Raw genomic sequence first — 22,537 nt, 5'->3', positions numbered from 1 at the left:
GTACTGATATCTTTTAATCATGCGTGTACCATGGAAGCCGTAGAACAGAAGAGTGAGCTGGACACACTATCATGAAAAATGAAAGACTTATATGGCATTCATGGTAGCTACCCAGTAGGATCAGCACCTAAGACATCCCTAAAGCTAGGTAGTCTAGCGACTCTACAAACGCCGTTTATATCTCATTACATGCATGTAAATGCGATCATGTCCATGAACATAACTCAACGCGAAAAAGTAGGAAAAGACAACCTGTGAAAAAACTAAAGAAAGCAAGATCGCGAGACCAAAAATGTCCGTACCACTTTCGCATACCGTCGCTTACCACAAATCACCTCGATAACGTCAAACCATCAACGACCCTTCTTCTCAAGCCACGAAACATCCGGCTTCACAGCCTGCTTCCGCACTGCCCTTGGCTTAAACACCGGTCCCGCATACGACGGGGGCACCGAGGGCGTATCCGGATGGGGCAACGGATCCGTGCCATTCTTCTCAAACAAACTCCCCGTCGTATCTCCCCCCGTGGCCCCCGCCATCTGCCCCGTCTTCCCCAACGCCAACAGGGCAAAGTGACCACCCACAACCGGCCTCGCGCTAAAATGATCAATCAACAACGGATAATCGCCCGTGCCCACCGTCTCATACAGATCGGAGAACGGCAGATTGGTCGTCGTGGCATTAAGCCAGTACGCGACGGCATTGACGAACAAGCGCCGCGTGCTCCGCGAACACGTCGCCGCGGTCCAGATCTCCCAGTCGCTTTTCGTGTAGTGGTGGCGGTTGTCCAGCGGCACGCCGAAGACCTGGGAGACTGTCGCGTACCATCGACTCTGCATGTCGTACACGCGCGGGCGGATCAGGCCCATGTTGAGGAGCTTGTCGAAATACACGTTGTATAACAGCCCCCAGCTCGACCGCCATTGGTACGCGAGGAGCGTGTGTCGCCCTGATGGGTCGATGGCGAGGTCTTCCCATTGGTCGTAGTAGTCTGCTGCGGTGCTGGCGAAGGACGATGCGTCGGCGTCGTTCCCGACTATCCGTGCGATGGCGGACATCGCTTGCAGCCCGACGATGCCTTTGATGGCGAGGTTGGTTTGGTTCGCGAGCTCGCCGGCGAAGTCGTCTGTGCTGAGTTGTGCGGAGGGCACGAGCGAGAAGTCGATTAGGTACTGCGCGAACTGCGAGAGCAGCTCGTAGTGCGCGGTGAGCCAGCGCGCGTCGCCGGTGAATTTGTAGTACGCGTAGGCCATGAGGATGAAGTTCCCGCTGTTCTCTACAGGCATGTATTCGTCTGTGCCTTCGACGTGGCCGGTTGCGAGCGGGAAGTGTGCGCCGATGTCGTGGGTGGAGTAAGTGTTGGGGTAGAAGTCGCCTTCTTGGAGCTCGAGGAGCGGTTGCATTATGTATTTGAGCAGGGTTGGATTGGCGTAGAGGAAGAAGGGGGAGGCGGGGTAGAGGACGTCGACGGTGTTTATGTTGCCGTTGCTGGAGATTTCTTTTTGGAACATTAGAGGTTCTATGGAGGAATCTGAGCTGTTGGGCACGGAGGGAGGAACTGCGAATACGTAGGCTCCCATTACTTGTCGCGCTGATAATGCTACAATTGCGTAGTATGATTCCGCCTCTGAGATGAATGGGACAGCGAGTCCGGTTCCGTTGCCAGGTTCGAGGTATCCGTACGCTGCGTCAGGGTTGAATTCGTATTGTTGGCCGTATTGATCGGTCCCATTTAGAACATTTGATGTTCTGTATGTTGCATTGTTTTTGAATGCAGACGATGTGCTACTATTTCCGTAGATAGGAGGTTCACTTCCTCTATAAAAGATATTAATATCTCTTCTGAGCTTTGTCTCAAACTCGCGTCCAAGTGCAGCGGCTGTGTTAAAGTCGTTCCAATGGAAACTGATCATATCATGCATCCCGCCGTAACACTTTTCCCACCATGGCGCCAAATTTGACAACCCTCCTTTGTGAAGGTATCTCACGGAGGGTGACTGAATTGAGCCGATCGTGTAGCGAACAGAGGTCTCGAGGACATCGCCCATATCATGCGCAAAAGCATAAACAGGTTCTTGATTTCCAAAGCCCCGCGTAACTGAACCGGCATCGTTATTGAGCCGACGGTTGTTCACGAACCCAAATCGAACGCTCGTTGCAGAGCCACTCTGGTACGTAAAATTGGAAGCTCCCACTGGACTTGTGGTAAACGAAAAATTCCCCCATCTTGGAATTTGATTAGCCTCCGCAAAGAGTGAAGGGTATCTTGGGCGTAATATCCAACTAGTTGGCGTGTCAGTGGTATTACCCGTCCCATTCCCATTTACCGGACCAGTATGGAATTCCTTTATGATGTCATATTCGTTGCCTAGGCCGATCCACTGGGCATTGACATCGGAGTAGAACTGTACATGGTGAGGCTTTCCATCGCTCGACTGGACCGTGGTCGTCAAATAGCTGAGCGGAATAGAGCTTCGGCAGATATCCTTGGGTATCACGGGCGAGAAGAAGCTTGTGGTGATGATTACTGGGCCGGCAAGAAATGTGAAATTCGAAAACTGTGAATCGAATCTAACCTCTAGGGGTACAGTAGTGTTGAAATATGATAGCTCTGGAAAGTCGTTGATTACGCTACCCATGTACTCAAAGGAATTGCCATCAACAACAACGATTCCTTCCCATCCTAGCCCCTGACCGAACCAAAATATGGGCATCTGGCTATTAAGTGTCCCATGTCCGACGGTGGAAGACCAAACACTTGTGTACGGACTCCTAACGGCCAGAGGAATGGCTGGGGGTCTGAGGGGATAGTATTTGGGTACATACGAGGCTTCGACGTTATCTGGATAGACAGTGAAATTGGTGAATGGAGGGGCTTGAGCCACAACGTTGGGCAAGATGGTAGTAAGGACCAAAGAGGCGCCGGCTACCAACTTGCCGAGATTACACATGACTCTCCCGTATTGTATATCTTAGTACACGGAAGAGTTAGGTGTATCTGATTGAGGGGTGCTGATTGATTGACGGACTCTGGATCTGAATCATGAGGTACGACATGACATATATATGACTTCATGAGCCTTTGGTGACACTCACCTCCTCATTCAAGGTGGCGGGTATACCAGTGTATATGGTATGTTCATAAGCTGAGTGGGGGAAGCTTAAGGGTAGACTAGGTAGGTAGTAGTTCACCGATGATAGGAAGCCTATGCGATTTAGTGGAACCGAGGATGGGATTTAGGATTCTATGATAATGGACGGCTCGGCGCTGAATGAATGAACTGATTTAATGTATGGCGGAACGGCAAATTGAAGGTAGCTACCTAATATTGTATCATCAAAGACGATTTAGTATAATCCCGAGAGCGTCTTAGTAGATGAATACCTAGTAAGTAGATAGATGATGGTAACCCTGCAGGATTCAACAAAGAATGCCCAATCATAAAGGTCAGATATGATATGCATATATGTAAGGTTGTTTACGTACCTCCTAGTATCTTACATATGTCGTGTATTATGAGTTTTGCATGTATGATAGGTAGGTACGTAGATGTAGAGGTGGATGTGTACTTAAGTAGGTACTTGGTACGTTGTACTTGGTGTATAGTCTCAAGTTGTGTGTATCAAGTGACGTTAAATTGTATTTACTTACAATCTACATCTTCTGGGCAAACAAATGAACACTTATTTGTCACTTGAGGCCCAGATACACGGGATTGAAAAAGGCAACCCTCTTCGTATGCAACTACCGTTACTAGACTGCGGGCGGAAGGTTTAGTCTTCTTTAGTCTTCTTGTACGTGATTGGCCAATAGAGGTTTAAATTACCCTTTTCGGTAATCATCTATTAGCTCCACTTCGCAGGAGCGTTCTGGACCACGAGTGTACTAAGGTACATACAACTTATTGATTGCTTTATACCAGTGTCCATATTCCGGGTTATATTCACGTATCTGGGTAATTTATATTTATAGATATAAGTGCTCTCAATTCATAGTCTGGTCCGAAGAAAATGAGAGACCCCAAGAATTGAACCCCCCTGACTAGGATCGGCAGATTGGGGGGATACTAGTGGTTAAATTCAGCACCTGCATAGTACATGAATTAGCTGCACCTTCGTACATTGTGTGCCTGGTATTGAAGGTTACGGTCCTACATATTATATGCCTTCTGGGTGACAGTGCCGTGACAATGTTGTATATTATGTCTTGGCTGGAGATGTTGGTGATGGAGTTGCACTGCATTGTACAAGACTCAAGACTTAATCTTGGAGCTTGAATCGGAGCAACATACTCCAGGAGACCGGGCCGCGACACCCCACCCATTACTGAATGAAAGTTGCTAACCCCGCGATTTCACAATCTTACAAACAATACAGAATATATTCATAATCGCTTAATATTAGATTATTATTGTAAAGCACTTAGTCGTGTAGAGAAACATTGTGTGGTATGTGTATCTATATTGACTTAATATACTAGCTATCTCCGTTATTTTAAGTCTATCGTAGGTGGTAAATACCCGTATGTAGACCTACTAGTAGATCGAAGTATCGGATTACTGCTTTGCTATGATATTACTCGTCTTAGGCACAGTTATCCTGTAAATTGGTAAGGTACCTGTTGTCTGTAATGACATGCTGACGATGTTTGCATGAGTCACAAACACAACTCACGCCAGAGTTACACAAGATAAATGCGTGGTAAGCGCGGTGTTTCTAAGACGTGCTTAAGGGTAGCGCGTGTATTAAGATGGCTTCCTTCGCTATGGTCCGTACCATATCGCTAAGCGGGATATCTAGGGCCGTCCCGATCTTCCATCAATATACGATGCCTAATAAACATCGTGTAAATTGCCGCGATAGACGTATGTTATCTATGATGATCTCTTGTTTCTACCCGTTTTCTGCCGGGATTCAGTTCACAAGAAAGCAGCCTGTAGCATGGCGGGGACGAGACGTCGAACAGAGTTGAAAGTATGCTATTGTTTGTGCTCTTAGTAGTTGCGCAACGCAGCCTTGGCCTCTTGTGGTCTCTCCACTAATCGAACTGTTTTTTTCTTTGGTGAGGATTTGACAATCGGACCAATTGGTATAGGATACGCAGATCACGTTAATCAAACCTATTCATGCGTTACCATAAACTTAGCAATCTGAAGGAACATAAATCCAGGATCATAGCGATATCGTCTTTTCGGGTAGAGAACCGAAAATCTATACGAAATCACTCGCCCTTGTGTACGATTGTTTAGATACGCGGCTTTTGTGTGATCGACTGATCGAATGATAGGCGAGTTGGGAGGCGAATTCGCCTGTTTTCCGCCCATCGCGAGGACACCACAATATCCGGGATGCCTGACATGCTTGATTGAATGTGGGGAGGGTTGCGACGCGATTTCCAAGCAACGGTACGCATTGTCATTTATTATAAATGACGCTATACTGGTTCGGCGGCCGGGAAAAAGAGGAATGCCGACGAAAATTGCTGACACAATCTATGCCAAGCTTTGCCGGCATATTGAGATCAGGGGGTCGGTCAGGGGAATCTCGTCAACGACTTGTCAGAATTCGCCTAATGTAAATTAATCGTGTTGCGGCTGAACTTTTCGAAATCCGCCATGCCGACTTCTATCGTAGGGTTGCATGGCACCCCCACAGGAAATTCATATAGGGCTATTCTATATACTAGAGGACTAGTATATCGTCATTCAGTTGAACGCTTGGCTTAGGTACTTTCTGGAAGATAGTTCCGAGGGATACGCGTAGCTACACGAAGACGGTGAGACAGGCGCGAAATATTTCCCTAGCAATTGGTTTAGATCTAGGAGGATCGCTTATCACTAAACGGCATGTTGTCCTTATGCTGGTTTAGTCCGATATTTGATTGTCAGGAGTACTCGACTTCGCCTTAAGCATCGCTGCATGACGACTAGCGTGACATTTCGCATCCTGCTTGTGTAGCGGATTATATAGCATATTGCATTCCTTGCACTCCGTGAACCCCTTCTCCGAGAGCGATAGACTTAGTGTCGTTTGAACTGCACTTGGTTTTTGATCTTCCTTATTCCTTCTATGTTTTCTAACACCAAATTGCTTTTTCCGTTTCGCGGTCGGGCGGTCGAGAGTATTCGAACTGGCGTCGGATAATGCATCTGCTGGGCTTGCTGATGCTACAGATCCGTCACCTATATCATCTGACCTTTGGTCTTCTCCTTCGACTATATCCTCCTGGTTCGGATCATTAGACGTGGCTCGAGATATTATACGTGTAGTGAGCCTTCGTCGTTTCTTTCGATTTAAGTCAAACATTGGGGGGGATGACGGAGGTGTACTAGCGGGTTCGGTAGGCCCAGAAGTTGGTTCTGACGATATGGCTGAGCTACTTGGCATGGGTTGCATAACTTTGAAGTAGCTCATGATTGACCCTTTCTTAGGTTTGGATGGAGGTAGAGTCGGCGAAGGGCAGGCGATTTCGGATTGGTGAGGTGGTTCCGTCGCCTCATCTGTTCGCTCCGGACCTATACTTGTTTCCTCAATGCGTCGCTTCTTCGATACAGGTTCTGATGTATCAGTCGGCAAAGCACGTTTGCTGTAGGTTCGTAGAGGTCGCCTACAATAGTCAGTTGAAATTCGAGTCGCATAAATGCAAAGAATACAAAGATACTAACGTCTTATTGTGTTTTCCTTTGAGCCTGTTGTGTTATTAGTATATCTCTGTGACACGTATAATTGGTTGTAACGGTGCTTACCTTGGCTCACTCTGATCGTCTGGGTTAGATGAGTCCATTGTAGTTATTTAATGTATATAAAATGTCGACGTCAAAATTTTAAATGGAATGGTAATGAAGAAATGGAGGAATGAACGATTGGATTAAGGATACCCATAATTAAATTGATTCCACCTGCCAATGCTTCAGAAGCATTGAAGCTCAGGAGTGGATTAAGTAGAAGGGAGAGACGCGTAAATTGGTCGAAATTCCTTAGACGCGTCGCTGTATTAGCGTATGACGCGAATGTGGGGGCGTATCTGGTTATGGTAAGGTTGCGCAGGGGCCAGCTGTCGACCAGCTGGCAAGCATGAATTGGCAGCTGTTCATCCGAAATAATAGGTGTTACTTATTACCTAGTATCATTATAATTACCTATGCAACGCCAGAGTGATGAAAATAAATGTTGTCGATTGGTAGATTGTTTAACCTTTGGATTAGTATTTGGTTATGCAGGACCTTTGATCCTTCTTCGAAGATTCGTCGCAGGGTCCGTTTCGTCTAACATCAAAGGCTCATCGTAATCCTTCTTTTTATCGTTCTCATCTTCTCCAATAACCCAAGTCTGAACGATTTCTTTAACCTCTTTCTTCCTATTTAGGGTCTTCTCACCCTCTGCCATTCTCCACGTATAAGCGGAATAGACAGCAACTTCTGCGATAGCAACAACGATACTACCTCCTAGACTTAGGAATAGTCGCGCCGGGATACTCCACCACCTGGCGGCTATCCAGAGCGCTGCACCGGCACCAAAGATGCTAAGTAGAAAGTTGATGACCAGAGTTATTTGCTTCTGGATATCTCCATGTTCGATATCGTCTCCTATATCTGAGGGTTTGGTAGGTCGATTAACTTCGGCGAAAGAATGTGCCATCGGGGCATCTGGAAATCTTCGTGCGAACGATTCTCTGGGAGGACCCTTCTTCAGCATGCGCTCGTATGACCTTTCCTCTTCCTCGTAACGCAATCGGGCCATTAAAGCTTTGTATTCGTCGGTCTATGAATGCTTCCGTTAGTCGTTAACTCATATCATACATACTAAGTACCCAAATAGAATAGACGACGAACCGGCTCTGATTTTGGGGGCGGGGCAGGAACGTAGACCGTCGCACCGCGGAGAAGTTCCTCCAATCTTGTCGCATTACCTTTCCCATTCTGAGTATTGTTGAGGTATTTCCATATGTCGATAATCTGACCATGACCAATGGGGTTTCCAAGCTTCGGATCCTTCAATGATGGTTCTTTCGAATTCGAATTGTTTTCGCTGTCTAGGGGTATAACATCAAGGTTCATATTATCCAATTTGTTTAAAGCCTCCACGATGGAGGGGGTCATTGTGAGAAGTACCATATCCGGTTATGGTGTTGAGCATGATCCGATGTCTATGAATGAAGAAGAAGCAGAATGATGTGGAAGTCAACTGGAAAGCAGCGACATTGAATTCACAAAGTACAGCGTAAAGCTTAAGTGGATCTCGCCGTTATCGATCGCACTGTCTTCAAGATCCATTAAGGTGCATGTATCTAGGTACTAGTCGGCATCTATAACACCGACACCAAGCAGACCAAGTTGGCCAAGCCACATGATAGCATGGACTTACGCCACACACGCCCTCCATCGGTCCATCAATTCAACGTCCCACCAACGTTAAAGCACTAAATTTTTAATTGTAAATCATCATCATCGTCCGTGTCTGTGTCAGCGCCCAAACGATCGCATTCCAATTTCAAGCTCCCAATCCCACGATATCGTTACCCCGATGATTCGACCACCTACTTTACGACACAATTAAATCAATTGGGCCTCTAGAGTACCCTCTAGGCCAGAAAATCCGGACGCCATGCAGCTCCGGACAGGAGCCTCTGTGCTCTTAAAAGCCCGCGCAGCCGCCGGTCGACCTTCGGTTTTTTCGCCCTGTTCGGATTGTCAGAGAGCAACGTCTTTAGATCTTAGGATACGTGTTTTAAAATCGTTATACCATAATACTCCCAAAAGATCTTCAGCATGGGCGGCCGCGGTTTCTGTTGCTTCCAATATGGTCACTAACGCCGTTACTCGAGCCACTAAGTCCGAACTACCTATTGACCCTCTACGAATCGTCGCCAAAGAGATGAAACATTTGACTGGAAATATTCGACAACTTCTTGGATCGGGACATCCTTCTTTAGATCGAGTCGCAAAATATTATACACAAGCCGAGGGAAAACATGTTCGGCCATTAATAGTTCTACTGATGTCTAGAGCCACTTCGTTATGTCCTAAAGCTCCGGAGTTGCCGCCGTCGCAGACCATGGCCACTATAGACTCTTCAATCTCTCCTCTCAGCGTCCTCTCAGACGTAAATCCTTCATTTCCTCACGCCGATTACTCCTCGCAGCCCGAGTCTACCGAAAATGACGTTCTCCCATCTCAGCGCCGCCTAGCCGAGATCACGGAGCTCATCCATACAGCTTCACTTCTCCACGATGATGTGATAGACCATTCAGTCTCGCGACGAGGATCGCCATCTGCGAATTATGAGTTCGGCAACAAGATGGCTGTTCTAGCCGGTGACTTCCTTCTTGGCCGAGCATCGGTCGCTCTAGCGCGACTGCGGAATGCGGAGGTTGTTGAACTTTTAGCGACAGTTATAGCGAACCTAGTCGAGGGCGAATTCATGCAGTTGAAAAATACTGCGCGGGACGAAAAAAAGCCACAGTGGTCGGAAGACATATTTACCTACTATCTACAAAAGACTTATCTCAAGACAGCCAGCTTGATATCTAAGTCATGCCGGGCAGCAGCGCTTCTTGGCAGGGCAGATATCAACACAGTCGACGCCGCCTACTCTTATGGCCGGAATTTAGGCTTAGCATTTCAATTAGTGGATGATATGTTAGATTATACTAAATCTGGGAAAGATTTAGGAAAGCCAGCCGGCGCAGATCTACAATTAGGTCTTGCGACTGCACCTTTACTGTTTGCGTGGAAGACGACACCGGAGTTAGGAACATTAGTGGGGAGGAAATTCGAACAAGAAGGCGATGTGCAAAAAGTATGACCTACAACCATCCCTATTGGTAACGCAACGCCAATTACTTACTAACCTTGTTCACAGGCACGCGATCTAGTTTACCAGAGCGATGGCATCGAACAGACGAGAGCTCTAGCAGAAGAGTACTCGCAAAAAGCCATCGCGGCTCTCGGCGCATTCCCGGCTAGCGAAGCAAAGGACGGCCTAATAGAAATGGCGATAAATACGCTGAAACGTCAGAAGTAGTACTTTTTTAGACTTGTATTACCATCCGAAAATGCATGCGAAAGCGTTAGATGATTGCGCTCAGGATACTCGTTCCACGTGTGTGCAAGGTAACGAGACATCCGCAGACGACGACCCTGCCCAGTTGTATCAAAATGTACAATTACGAACAGCATACCTACATAGACAGAACCACCAAACTCAATTAATGAGCAATAATAGAAGTTAGCTCTTCTAGAGTCGCGTTGTCCCTATTGTGTCTCCGTCGCTATTTTACAAGAAGACTTCTCCGTCAGCCCGTTTAGTGATTACCACCAATCCGATTCCCTGTGGGGTTTCCTTTGGCGATCACAAGAGTCCCACAGTCCAGTATGTTGGTACCCGAAGCTAATTGGTCCCGAGGAAGAGGTACTACCAACGATTCCATCGATCTTAACAGGCTACCCCCTGCAGCCCCTGCAAACGGGAGGGGAGACCCAGCACCGCTGTGCCGTGATACCACTTACGAGACATTCTCGGCGCGATGAACAAAAATACATCATCAGTATGATTGAAGTTACTAAGTAAATCTAACGAAATATAATTAAGAGAAGATGGCTTCAATATATGATACTCGTGTTGAGGCCGGTTACTCTCAACACATTCTATTGGTTATATTCGAGGTCTAAAGAGCGAAGCGGAAGTCAAGGCTATGAAATGCATTATTAAGAGGGGTATTCACAGGTTATTAGATGAGGAGAACTAACCGTTTATTGCCTTCATCAGTCGTAGTCTTCCTGTACTCCTCCTGCTCTTCTGGGGTCATGGCATCCCATTTCTTCGCCTTGGAATTGTTTCTCCATCGATAGTAGAAGTATGTACCAGGGTATTGTACGACCTGGAGACGTGAGAAATTATCCACATGAGGTTCGAAGAGAGGGGAGATCACTTACACACATCCATACACAGATGACCAATAAGCCCTTGTTCGCTTTGAAGTATCGTGGTGAATCGGCGGATTGATAGACTGGATTTCCGGGATTAGCACGTGTGTTCGATAAGCTCAGGGGAGTACTCACTGTTTGCTCCTATCATCCCACTGACTTGCACCCACATGTTGTAAATACTAGGTTGATTAGTATGATAGAGGGCAAGAAGGGTGAGCTTTACATACGCAGCCGACACTGTACGGTTCTGAACCGATCCCGCGTTTCTACTTGTCCATGCGACTTGAATCGGATGGGTACTAGATCGAATTAACGTGGTGTTCCTCTGGCCGGGAGTCGATACTTACTATGGGAACGATAACAACACCGTTGCTATAGCAAAGTACACCCAAGGACCTATGGGATCGGGTAATGCTATGAGGGCAGCAAAACAAGGTAACAGCCAAGCATCTTCGGCCATTGACACGAAGCTCCTGTTATCGATCAATTCGCTCAAAGCAGTTATGAGTAACATGGTTAAGCTGGAACCGATGACATTCGGGATCGAAAGCAGGTTGGTATGAATGACGTTGAATCCTAGTCTTCGGAAGGATATCGTCAAGTATTGGCTGACCGGATATTTGGGCAAGCCAAATAATAACCCCAGAGCATATAATGGCCACATGTCGTAGTCCTTGGAACATTTCCAAATCTGCTTAACGGAGAGACCTTGTCGATTGAACATGCCTCCTTTTTGAGGGTCATCCCGGATAACTATAAGTAAAGTTAGGCATGATTTCCCAGTATATCAATCTTTTAGGGTTCCCTACCTGAATTGACAATAATCTTCTCTTCCCTTTCTGTGAAGTACCCTTTGGGATTCCACCAGCTTTTCGTTTTTGCCGGGCATTGCGGCATGAGGAAAAAGGAAAATACTCCAACCAGAACTATAAGGCGATTAATCTCCGAATTATGAATTTTGATGGTTTTTACTTACAAGTGAACGCGCCCCTGAAAACATTAGTGGGAGTTGCGTTAGATAATTCGCGATGATTATGACTTACTCGATGAGGAACAACCATCGCCAACCCTCATAACCCAGGATACCTCGCATCGATAGAAGTCCTACAGCGCTAAATCCAACTCCGATATCGACTTTTCAGAGAATTAGAAAAGTAGCTGGTGAATGGGACATTAATCTTACCTAATTGCGAAGACATCCAGTACCAAGCCAGCCTAATTGGAAGCTACGAAGGTGAGTATAGATGTACTACTTTGGTAGTCATAACAAGGAAAATAACTTACTCTTGTACCAGTGTAAAAGTAACTAAGGTAGAGAATCGTATCGCTATTGTTAAATTAGTAGCTGCCTTGCTTGATATTGTGAGGGGGAGACTTACGGGATGAAGCCACCTTGGAATGTTGCACTAAATACCCAGTGAGTGAGGACATCTAGACATCAAATGTAACTGAACTTACATTAGATACCTGGTAGCTAGGAAGGAGGCTCTCCCCTTGAGGAAGAATTGTAGAGCCGAGATAATACTGAAGAGGCAGATCTGGATCGGAATCCATAGATCCGGTCCAATACTAAATATTGTTAGTTTTGACACATGAGATATCTACGAGAACCCACTTACCGCTTTGAGATTAATTGTGACGGAAGTTCAGCAACTAGGAAGCCAACCCGAGCAATAGTTTGTCCGGTATTCTATGTCCGTTAGGATTGGGAATGTTCGTATTTGGGGTTTAACTCACATAATCCGCCTGCGTCAGGCCCAAGTCGCCGAGCATGTTATCTGAAACCGCGTTGGAGATATTGCCTCGGTCGATGTTCAGAGCGGAAAACATAACACAGACCCAAACCTGACAAGTCAACATCACCATTCCATATAAACTTGAGTGCGAACTTACCATGATCTTCCAGTCGACTTTGCGCCGTACTGCTCTCTCTTCCCTCCAAGTCCAACGAAACTTCGGGTCGAAAGCAGACCAGTTCTCCCATTGCGGATGGATGTATGCCTCCTTGAGCTCTTCTACATTTTCGGAATCCCAGATACTCGGTTGTGTAGCAATCTGAACCATGTTAGTGTGTATTCATACTTATCTGGTGGGTTTGGATTATCACATACGGCATCGAGATCGAACTCCTCATTCTTTGGACCCTTTCGAAGTCTTAGAAAGCGCAAGACTGCATCGCCCAGAGCACCCTCCACTCGCTTAGGCTCTTGGGTTGCTAAGGCTGGCGCTGTAGGAGGAATCACTTCGATAGGTTTCTTATCTTCGGTTCCCCCTTGAAATCTGTCGCTACCATGATCGGAAGGTGTAGTAGACCTGGCGGGAGAGGGCGTGGTGGCTTGTCGCTGAGCAGACATCTTGTGTCGCTAGGTAGGTACCTACATAAAAAAGGGGTAATTAGGTAGTACAACGAATACTTTCCCCTTGAGGCTAACTAATTGAACATGTAGGTAATTAACTACCTATGCCTCGCGGTGGATACGAAAATCCAGCTGGTAGGAGACTACTGGAACATTGTAATTTATTTCCGTCTGCATGGAAATATAAAACATGATTTTATTGTTCCTCGTTCCCTGTACTGGAACCTATTGATGCCCCACTGTAGCGATGGCGACATTGTGTAGACTTAGGTAATAGCCCACCAGCTACTATGGAGTCAAAAAAGTGCCGAGCGTCTCGCGCAATTCAATTTAGAGGTCGCGTCATTGCTCGACGTATTATTATAGGTCCAATTTGATGTCGTGCTTCCTATTAAACTGAATATGTTCACGATCCGAACCCAGGTTCAAGGTATATTTCGGGGGTTATTCGCCTTTAGGCCACGCTAATTATTTCATCATGGTAATTAAGGCATAGATTTTTAACTACCCAGCACTGCATTACAAATAATGGAAATATGATGGGCCTTTTTTAGCTGTTAAACTCCCGACCAGCATAATGGGACTGGATACCAAGTAGGTATGTAATTACATTCTATGCATCCAATTGCATGTAAACCTATCAATAATGTATTGATTCTTCGGGAAATATAACCGCGCGTCGAACAACGCCATAGTTTGATATTCGCCTCCAATTGATTACCAGTCAACAGGGAAATCTCCACCAACATCAAAAGCAACCCAAGGTGGATCGCTTCTTGGATGGAGTTCACGGAACTCAGATCTTTCAAGAACTGCGAATGTCTTGGGATGCTCGTCCACAGTTACCAAGTCGGCCTCGTACGTGAAATTATACTCGTAATCGAAGTCGCCTCGACCCAGACAGAAATGTAGGACGTCGGCCCGTCTATCTAGTAAAGCTTGCGTTGCCAAAAGCTGGCGAATGTATCTAACGTACTTTCCATCTAGAATATCGTGCTGTGCAATAACATCTTCCAAGGTACCAGTATGGTAGGCTTTGAAAACAAGTTCGAAGGGAGTTGCATCTATAAGGCATAGTTTTAGAAACATAAGATCTACTTTGGGGACGATGTGTGAATAATGTACCTTCAACATGCTCCATGTTCTTAACCATACCCTGAACTAGATCTGCAAGTAGATCTGTCCTGTTTAGTCTTTTGTCTTTGCCGGTACAGTTTTCGATATTGTCTTCGTGTATTTTCCCAGTGAAATGGTCAAATAAGTGGTGATAATATTCGTCATTGTTAATTATACCATCTTTCTTCGCAAGGTAATTCTCATAGAAACAAAACGACTTGTTTGATGATGCGGCAGCCATATTGAAGTCTTATTGTTGTTATCGCTTATAAGTGCCGTAAGGGAATAGTATGAGTGAAAGAATATCAGCAGTTTTGCAACAGGTAATCTACAACCACATATGATTGTTTCGATGCCGTTCAAAGTCCTCTCTCCTTAGAACCTAGACATTCATATATGAAATATGTTCGCGCCATCATAGTGGCAGTGGTAGGCAGTAGCAGGCAGGAGTCGGCAGTGCGGTGTGAGCCCTGGAGGCTTTGCGCCGACTTGATTGTCTAAGCCCCGATATATGTCAAGAAAAATAGGTTCCTGCTTGAATTGGGCCAAAATTTCCTCGTAGAGCCTCCACGGATAATAATTACACTTCACAGCCATGCTAAAATTCAACCTAGGCATTTTGATATTGCGTAAGGCATAAATGATGAACATAAACAATCTTAATCAAGGGGTAAACATAATGACTAAGCAAAAAAGACTAACTATGGTGACTAAGCAAAGAATTCCACAGTTTCGAACAATTAGGTAATTAAGATAGGGCCACTGACTAAGCAGAGTTAGTAAGCTTGATGACTAAGCAGGTTGACGAGGGTCCACAGTAGGTTTTAAGAACTGCTGACATAATAGACCCCTTTTTGTGTTTTTGTTTATTAACAACTAGTTTCTCTTTCACAGACGTAGGTAATACATAAAAACCTTGGAAACCAGCGTGGAACTTCGCACCAATTTTAACCACACATGTAGCATTTCATGTTGTTGGTGATCACTCAGTTATCGAGGCATAAACGTTTGCATCATTTACTAAATGTAGACTGGCACGATATTCTAGGTACCCAATCCAATCATTACATGTAAGATATCTGGCTCCCGTAAGAACTCCGGAGGCCGAGATCGTTCGGAGATTATTGGTTGCGGTTTTGATCAATTCGAGTGTGTTGTACAAACAGACTTTGGTCTGCGTATTTGCTAACATGCGAATCATAAGCTTACATGTTCTCGTGTTAAAGAATAATGGTCGCACAGCGCAAATACCTGTTGGTCACGATGCCAATGATGTCCAATCCATGTGTTTTTAATTACAAAGCTTCAGCACATACATCCTTTACCCAAATCGATAATATATGGATGCGAGCTTCAGGATGGTGACTGGCTGGCATGTCCGCGGGAAAGAATGTCTTACCAACCAATTACCCTTGTGTAACCGGATTCAGAAATCGCGGGTTTCACTAAACGACATTTGAAATCCGCGGCTCCTTTTTTATCACCATCATCAATGCCTAGTACCTAGTAGTCAACAAAGCTGTAAGAATGTTGGATATCTTCGGACCGCAGTGGATCTGCAAGTGGCCCGGCCCGTGCGGTCCACACGGATTATGGCGGGCGGCGCACCCGGGATTACCTGGAAAGGTATTTTTTTGCGACTAAAAACCAACATCTGACACAGCAACACCGAAACCCGCGGAGTAGTGACTAGTGATGTCTCAATGCGGACTTTCCTAAGCGAATGCCGCGGATATCTTCATATAATTGAGTTGTTCGCTTCTCAGTTTCGACAACGGCTTCACTAACGTACTCGATATCATGGAAGATTGAGTTATTTCCCATATATATTTGCTGGTTCAATTGCAGCAACTTGATATTATAACTACATACCAACCTGCTGAGGTGTCCCCAGGTAGCTTTCGACGTAAACTACGTTACCATTAGTTTCTACGATTATAATATCCTAACCAGATCATCAACAAATCGAGCCATAATGCCAGGTACCATCAGTAGTATACAGCAGTTCCTCTGCCCCGCAAAGCCCAGATTTACGGACAAGGATGTTCCAGATCTAAAAGGCAAAGTACGCTTATCTTACTCCGCATTCCTATTGTAATGTCACGTTTGCTTACCGTACGGCTAGGTTATCATTGTCACTGGATCAAATACGGGGTTAGGCAAGGAAATTGCCCAGATTGTCTATTCTAAGAATGCCATGGTATACATGATGGCACGGTCTGAAGAGAAGACCAAGAAGGCTATTGAGAGTATCAAGGCTGCGGCACCTTACTCGAGTGGAGACTTGAGATTTATTCGTCTTGATCTAGCCGATCTTACCACCATTAAGAGTTCTGCAGACCAATTTCTCCAAAAGGAGGAAAAGCTTCATGTCTTGTTTAATAATGCTGGTGTTGGGTATCCAGACAAAGATGCGAAGACGAAGCAAGGCTATGAACTTCAGCTAGGTGTCAACTGCATCGGCGCATTCGCCTTGACTAAACTTCTAACACCGACCCTCATATCTACCGCCAAGGTTTCACCGCCTAATACGACTCGTGTAGTATGGGTCTCTTCTTCAGCCGCAGAAGCAGTGAGTCCTAAAGGATTTGTCGAGGGCTTAGCAAAATTTCAGGAGAAGGGGGCATTGGATAAGTACAGCCTTAGCAAGCTGGGCAACTATTTACACTCTACCGAGTTTGCTACCCGTCATAGGACAGATGGCGTGATTTCGATGTCGCTAAATCCAGGCGCCCTCGACTCTGAATTTTGGCGTGATCAAGGAGCCGTAACGACTTGGTTCTTACGAAGAACTTTATTACACCCTCCAGTATACGGAGCCTACACCAACTTGTTTGCCGCTTTCTCTCCAGAGGTTACTCTAGCCCAGTCGGGCAGTCATAGTATGTGCTTTGTTCCTATTTGCATGCTTGCGAAGAGTTATACTGACTATTGATAGTTGCGCCATGGGGGATGATGTGGAAGATATCGAAGGAGATGATTGAGGCATCAAAAACAAAAGCGGAAGGTGGCACAGGCATTTCACAGCAATTTTGGGCTTGGACTGAGGCGCAGGTTAAACCGTACCTTTGAAGCTGAGAGATTTGGATTTGGATTATATTACTATGGCTGGGAATGAATTATAAGGCCGAGGACTGTGATACCTTCTTTAACTGTGGAATTCCTTTTCTTTTCTTGGGCGAATAGATCATTGCTTACCTAATAATGGCGAAAGGTGTGTTGCAGTAAGCCTTTTACCTTGGGAATCTTTCCTTCTGAGTCAGAAAATCATTTTCGAAGTCATGTGTCCATCTCCGCACCATTTGTACAGGATTGGAAAGTACATACACGAGTAAAAATGGTCCTAAAAGTTCAAAATTATTGTAAGACGCGGAATTGTCCCCGAGTAGAAACTATAATATACATTTTGACTATCCATTTTCAGCTCCGAGAGCTGGGCGGGACTAAAGGGCCCTAGTCTTCCGTATTATTTTCAATGTTCCTGGCGACCTGTCCTAGTCTTCGCACAGCAACTACAGTATGGACAATAACACCACAACTAACACACCAACACCAACACCAACATTAACATCAACGCTAAAAATTAACCCCAGCACCAACACCAACACCATTGCCTAATTCGGTGCTAGTATTTGTCAGGAATCGATGACTTATCGAATGCGAAAACAAATAGGAAGGCACCATTAAAATAGCCCGATTTTTTAGAGGTTATCGTCATTTTCTTCAGAGTACTAGGCTTTCCTGTTCTCACTCCTCGGCTCGTTCGGAGTGTACGGAAACTCTCTACCTAGGTAGTCACATCTACAATTTAACACCGATAATATTATATAACGTATATAAACCGTTTTATTATGTAAAGTCTGAACTACCTAGGTAATTTTGCTCTGTAGGAAAAAACAGAACTTTTTGCCTTATAAAAGCTAAAATACCATTTTTTTAATTCGGGTGAGGTTACTTATTTAGGAGTAAATTTGCGAGTTAACTCACAGGCTAGGAAGTATAAGGCAACTTTGTTTAGGTAACTTAGCCTATTATAATTCATATCCCATATGTCTCCCGAACGATTATGGAATACTTCAGTGTAACGAAGTATAAGTTTTATACACGCCTAAGTAGGTACATAGGTAATGTACTGGACTTGAGGGTAATGGTCCGCTCATTTTCAAATGTAAGAAGGTGCTTATTATGGGACCTTTACACGGCTTATAGTCCATGCATAGAATCTTGTGCACTTCTTCAGCGTCGTGATAAAGATAAGAGGTTTAATTGGTAAGTTTGGAAAAGGAGGTAAGAACATTTCTGGTCTGCTTATTGACTTGAGGATTTCTGTGCAACATACCTCTGCTGACTTTATGGGTGCCCAGGTGTAGAGTGGTTTGGGTAGGATCGTATTTCTTTATGGATAAGGCGTATCTACATCTTAACTGGCTTTCTGTGGACAAGAATGATGATCTATGCTTACTTGTTTTTTATGTCTACCTACAGTTCTCTTCCGTTGTGACTTGCTAATATCTGCGTGATAAAGGATCGGCAACGAAAAGAAAGGTAAGCCTGTGCCGTTGCTGGATGTGGAATTGGAAGTCAGATCACTGGGCATGTAGTATTTGTATTACTAACCGTTTTATCTTCGTCTAGTTAGTCCTAAGTCCTTATAGCAGTCCTAGACCCTGTCGATAAATATGCGACTCGCTGTCAGTAAGTTCTTGCTATTTCAAGAGATTATATATCATATCATCGCGATGTCTATGTTGTATCGGAAGATGGATCAAATAATGAAAGAATCTAGAGCCGGCAGTTTAGCAGCTGCGACTTTCGTGACTGGCCAAGCAAATGATCACAGTGCTGGCAAAGATCTTGCTTCTCCGTCGTCAACTCGCATCTCTGTGAGAAGATTAGCCTGCGATGCCTGTAAGAACAACGATTTCTCTATCATCTCATACGAGTAACCCACTACAAATTCATGGAGATATCTATCGTCAATGAACCGAGAGACATCATGGGCTAATATTTATTGCTGTAGGCCGAGACAGAAAGGTCCGTTGTGATAAACAAGACCCAACCTGTGGTAGATGTGAGAAGATGGGTAATAGGTGCCATTATTCAACCCGCTCCCCATTAGTGCCCTCAAAAATGGACTTGTCGCAGTTCATGATGACCCTAAATAATAGACTCAGTGAGTGATAACCTGAAATACTGCGTTGTTGACCCAAAACCTTCTTCTATGATATTGACCATATACCTTAGAGCAAGCCGAGGCCCAGCTAGCTCTTAGTACACTCGTACAAAGTCCCCATCCATTCACCCCGCCGTCAGGCGATATGAATACAGACTTACCAACACCACGGACCATACCCGCGATAAATCAAGCAACTAACTCATTGCACCCTTCGTCTCAAGACTTACATACTTTGAATGTAATGTCTGAGGATTACATGATCAAGCAGACCGCTTCTGATTGGTAAGATAGTCGAACGCTTTGGGGGGTACCTTCAGATTACTAAACTTCCTAAGGCCTAGTCAAGTTATCGGTGACCTTTACGACTTTCCAATTGATGCTTTGGCATCTCCGATATCTAATGATTTTCCCATGGGGCTTCAAATTCCAGATGGGAATAATAATCCTTATTTTGAGCCTATTTCTTTGGATCTGTCAGGGTCATCTCCAGGCCAGTTGGTTCCAGCATTTTCAACAAATGTATTACCGAGACTGTAGGTTTAGCACACCTGTGCCTCGTAATGGTAAGACTAATGTAAATAGTTACAATCGTTATTTCGATATATTCCATCCCGTCATGCCATTCATCAACAGATTGCGCTTCCAGATAGAGATATCGCAATCCTCACCCTCCGTTGAGGTTCAAGCTTTGTCATATGCCATGGCCGCGCTAAGTGCATTTGGAATGCCTGAATTTCAATCCCACGTCGAAAGTTCTTACAACCAGGCTCGCAATCTCCTCGATGTATGCGAAAGGCAGGAGAGTGGCGATTCTTTAACAAGTATCAACACCTTGCAAGCTTGTACATTGCTGACCCTTTACGAACTCAAACGGCCTAACTTCGCTAGGTCTTTCATGACTCTTGGGCGCGCTATTAGATTAGCCAAGATAACTGCTTTGGACGGGGAGGGCGAAGCTGGTGTTAGAACCACTACGCAATGGGGGTTAAGTATGGACCTCCCCCTTCCCGCCACTTCTGTCGAAAGGGAAGAGAGACGCCGTACATTCTGGATGATCTACATCCTTGATGCATTCTCAAGCATCACAACCAACTCCCGTCTAACATTTCATCAACATGTAAGAAAAGAATGATAGCCACACTCCTTCCGGCTAGCTAATGTGGTACAGATATCCATACCTCTCCCCAGTCCTGGCGATTTCAATGATGCCACCATAGCTGGCCACGATATGCCATCACTAGAGCGGATTTTTGAGCTATCGAAAGCTGTGGATTTATCATCGTTCGCCGCTACTACCATTATGATTTCATTATACTACCGCTGTTTCGATCACATCAAATCTTCGATTCATGAATCATCTCACGCTTTCTGGGAAACGCATTACGAAATCGATAAGGCAATGCTGTACTGCCGCACCAAAATACTAGATCGGCACCTTGAAAGAACTGACGATCCCTTGTCTTTGGCGTTACGAATGAACTTGAATTCGATCGAGATAAACTTACATGATACAGTTCTTGCTAAAGTTGAGAAGGACGAACTCCCATCCAGTCTTGCCACCGAGGCGACATCCAAATGCGCCTCTGCGGCAACGGAAATCGTCGAGGCCCTTGACTCTGCTCGAAACCTTACAGGTAACAAACTTGATAGTTTCAGACAGTTAAACCGATTTCTTGCATGGCCCATTACCACAGCCATCCACGTTTTCTTTCGCACTTTATATCTTGGGGGGGAGGATGCTGCGGACTCCATTCAGTCGATTCGCTTTCTCTCTAGTTCGATGAAAGATTTAATCGAACCTGAACATATTCCGCTGGGGCTTCTAGAAAAAGCAGAGTGTCAAGTATCCGACTCGGAGGGAAGGGCCAAGAAAAGGCGAGCACTCGACAGTAACCACAACTCTACAAGGGATTGTCGTCCTCGCGACTGAAGTGTATTGAATCTAGTTGATGCTATTTTGTAATTATCAACTAGGAACATGCCATTAGAACGATTTAGTGTATTCAAAATATGGTTTCAATATACCTACCCAGATAGATGTATCACCTACTAGGTACTAGCTACCTAGATTGGCGAAATGGTAATTATCGGAGACGAAACAAATCCTTTATCATTGCAGCGAAGAACAGAATCTATCATTACACCTTGCACGTTATTAATGAAATGCATATTTAGGTAGGTACCTAGTACATAACTGGAGTCATCAATTCTCTATATAAGTACATCGCAACAGTGAGCTATGTCTCTATTCAAGTCCCGACCCAGCAATAATTTTGGAGGCACGAATTTCAACCGAAACTTCACCGTCATCACTCTTCACAAATCGCTGACTACAGGCGAAAAGCATGCCCTCGAGTGGCTTATAAACATCATGACCTCCCTCAAACTTGAGATGTTCAACTTCACATTTCATCAGCAAGATAACAACAATATTGGTGGGATAATGTGCTCACCTCCAAATCCCCAGGGGTTAGTCTTGGCATTGGGGTCCCCCATAAGTAATGGCATGGTATGCTCATTCAGCTCAACGACGCCATCCGCGTTAAGGCGAATGGACCTCCCCTCTTCGTCTGTGGCGATCAAAGAAACGTTAAAACGGCCATGTTTCTTGTCCGCATCGATACGGAACCAGTCGTGGCCATGGATCTTCGTAAATTTTATCTTGGGCTCGAAATCGCCAACCGACTCAATCACGCCCCAAGAAAGGGGCTTTGGGGGCGCTAGTTAGCAGCTGCTTATATCTTGACTTGAAAAGGACTAAACCTACGACACCAATGAGAGTCGACCCAGTATAAATCTCTCCGCATGGGAACTGCCCAGCTAAGCCAGCCTGGGAGGTATTAGTTAAGACTCCTAGGTATACACATTTCCCACAGAGCCGCACACCTTCATATGAATGGCCGGTTTAGTGGTTGGGAAACCTGTGAGAGCTGGGGTAATATTTTTATCGCCCATGGTGA

At 45.2% G+C, this 22,537-nt stretch overlaps 9 protein-coding genes across 9 annotated transcripts; 3 read left to right on the top strand and 6 right to left on the bottom strand.

The window, feature by feature from the left end:
* Positions 1-39: 39 nt before the first annotated feature.
* On the bottom strand, positions 40-2,951 carry GGS22DRAFT_198980 (DUF1793-domain-containing protein; the record flags this gene model as incomplete). The annotated part of the gene is made up of 2 exons (XM_047966212.1): positions 40-1,684; positions 1,814-2,951. The coding sequence occupies 2 exons, from the start codon at positions 2,949-2,951 to the stop codon at positions 354-356; spliced, it is 2,469 nt and encodes an 822-aa protein (XP_047820411.1). The 3' UTR covers positions 40-353.
* A 2,914-nt stretch (positions 2,952-5,865) lies between these two features.
* On the bottom strand, positions 5,866-6,784 carry GGS22DRAFT_186645 (uncharacterized protein; the record flags this gene model as incomplete). The annotated part of the gene is made up of 3 exons (XM_047964484.1): positions 5,866-6,607; positions 6,666-6,689; positions 6,747-6,784. The coding sequence occupies 3 exons, from the start codon at positions 6,782-6,784 to the stop codon at positions 5,866-5,868; spliced, it is 804 nt and encodes a 267-aa protein (XP_047820410.1).
* Positions 6,785-7,212: 428 nt separating this feature from the next.
* On the bottom strand, positions 7,213-8,099 carry GGS22DRAFT_186644 (endoplasmic reticulum-based factor for assembly of V-ATPase-domain-containing protein; the record flags this gene model as incomplete). The annotated part of the gene is made up of 2 exons (XM_047964483.1): positions 7,213-7,761; positions 7,833-8,099. 2 exons carry the CDS (start codon positions 8,097-8,099, stop codon positions 7,213-7,215), a joined length of 816 nt encoding a protein of 271 aa, XP_047820409.1.
* Positions 8,100-8,455: 356 nt separating this feature from the next.
* On the top strand, positions 8,456-10,317 carry GGS22DRAFT_158173 (hexaprenyl pyrophosphate synthase). The gene is made up of 2 exons (XM_047960596.1): positions 8,456-9,798; positions 9,862-10,317. Exons 1-2 carry the CDS (start codon positions 8,605-8,607, stop codon positions 10,021-10,023), a joined length of 1,356 nt encoding a protein of 451 aa, XP_047820408.1. The 5' UTR covers positions 8,456-8,604; the 3' UTR covers positions 10,024-10,317.
* A 412-nt stretch (positions 10,318-10,729) lies between these two features.
* Positions 10,730-13,282, bottom strand: GGS22DRAFT_186642 (major facilitator superfamily transporter; the record flags this gene model as incomplete). Its single annotated transcript, XM_047964482.1, has 16 exons — positions 10,730-10,879; positions 10,935-11,008; positions 11,061-11,107; positions 11,156-11,227; positions 11,276-11,681; positions 11,738-11,854; positions 11,905-11,918; positions 11,972-12,062; positions 12,112-12,154; positions 12,213-12,255; positions 12,308-12,334; positions 12,387-12,497; positions 12,548-12,618; positions 12,666-12,773; positions 12,822-12,983; positions 13,040-13,282. 16 exons carry the CDS (start codon positions 13,280-13,282, stop codon positions 10,730-10,732), a joined length of 1,779 nt encoding a protein of 592 aa, XP_047820407.1.
* A 511-nt stretch (positions 13,283-13,793) lies between these two features.
* GGS22DRAFT_115304 (uncharacterized protein) lies at positions 13,794-14,756 on the bottom strand. The gene is made up of 2 exons (XM_047958079.1): positions 14,411-14,756; positions 13,794-14,349 (listed from the first exon to the last, which is right to left on the bottom strand). The coding sequence occupies exons 1-2, from the start codon at positions 14,640-14,642 to the stop codon at positions 14,003-14,005; spliced, it is 579 nt and encodes a 192-aa protein (XP_047820406.1). The 5' UTR covers positions 14,643-14,756; the 3' UTR covers positions 13,794-14,002.
* A 1,620-nt stretch (positions 14,757-16,376) lies between these two features.
* Positions 16,377-17,473, top strand: GGS22DRAFT_186640 (uncharacterized protein; the record flags this gene model as incomplete). Its single annotated transcript, XM_047964481.1, has 3 exons — positions 16,377-16,466; positions 16,527-17,283; positions 17,340-17,473. The coding sequence occupies 3 exons, from the start codon at positions 16,377-16,379 to the stop codon at positions 17,471-17,473; spliced, it is 981 nt and encodes a 326-aa protein (XP_047820405.1).
* Positions 17,474-19,161: 1,688 nt separating this feature from the next.
* Positions 19,162-21,507, top strand: GGS22DRAFT_198968 (fungal-specific transcription factor domain-containing protein; the record flags this gene model as incomplete). Its single annotated transcript, XM_047966211.1, has 6 exons — positions 19,162-19,309; positions 19,422-19,574; positions 19,646-19,859; positions 19,913-20,110; positions 20,160-20,694; positions 20,746-21,507. The coding sequence occupies 6 exons, from the start codon at positions 19,162-19,164 to the stop codon at positions 21,505-21,507; spliced, it is 2,010 nt and encodes a 669-aa protein (XP_047820404.1).
* A 315-nt stretch (positions 21,508-21,822) lies between these two features.
* GGS22DRAFT_186638 (uncharacterized protein) lies at positions 21,823-22,532 on the bottom strand (the record flags this gene model as incomplete). Its single annotated transcript, XM_047964480.1, has 4 exons — positions 21,823-21,977; positions 22,031-22,286; positions 22,345-22,407; positions 22,464-22,532. 4 exons carry the CDS (start codon positions 22,530-22,532, stop codon positions 21,823-21,825), a joined length of 543 nt encoding a protein of 180 aa, XP_047820403.1.
* Positions 22,533-22,537: the final 5 nt, after the last annotated feature.

This window comes from Annulohypoxylon maeteangense (assembly GCF_022496945.1).
Source record: "Annulohypoxylon maeteangense strain CBS 123835 unplaced genomic scaffold GGS22scaffold_5, whole genome shotgun sequence".
NCBI lineage: Eukaryota > Fungi > Ascomycota > Sordariomycetes > Xylariales > Hypoxylaceae > Annulohypoxylon > Annulohypoxylon maeteangense.
The sequence above is the reverse complement of the archived record's forward strand: the minus strand, read 5'-3'. Positions and strand labels throughout refer to the sequence as shown.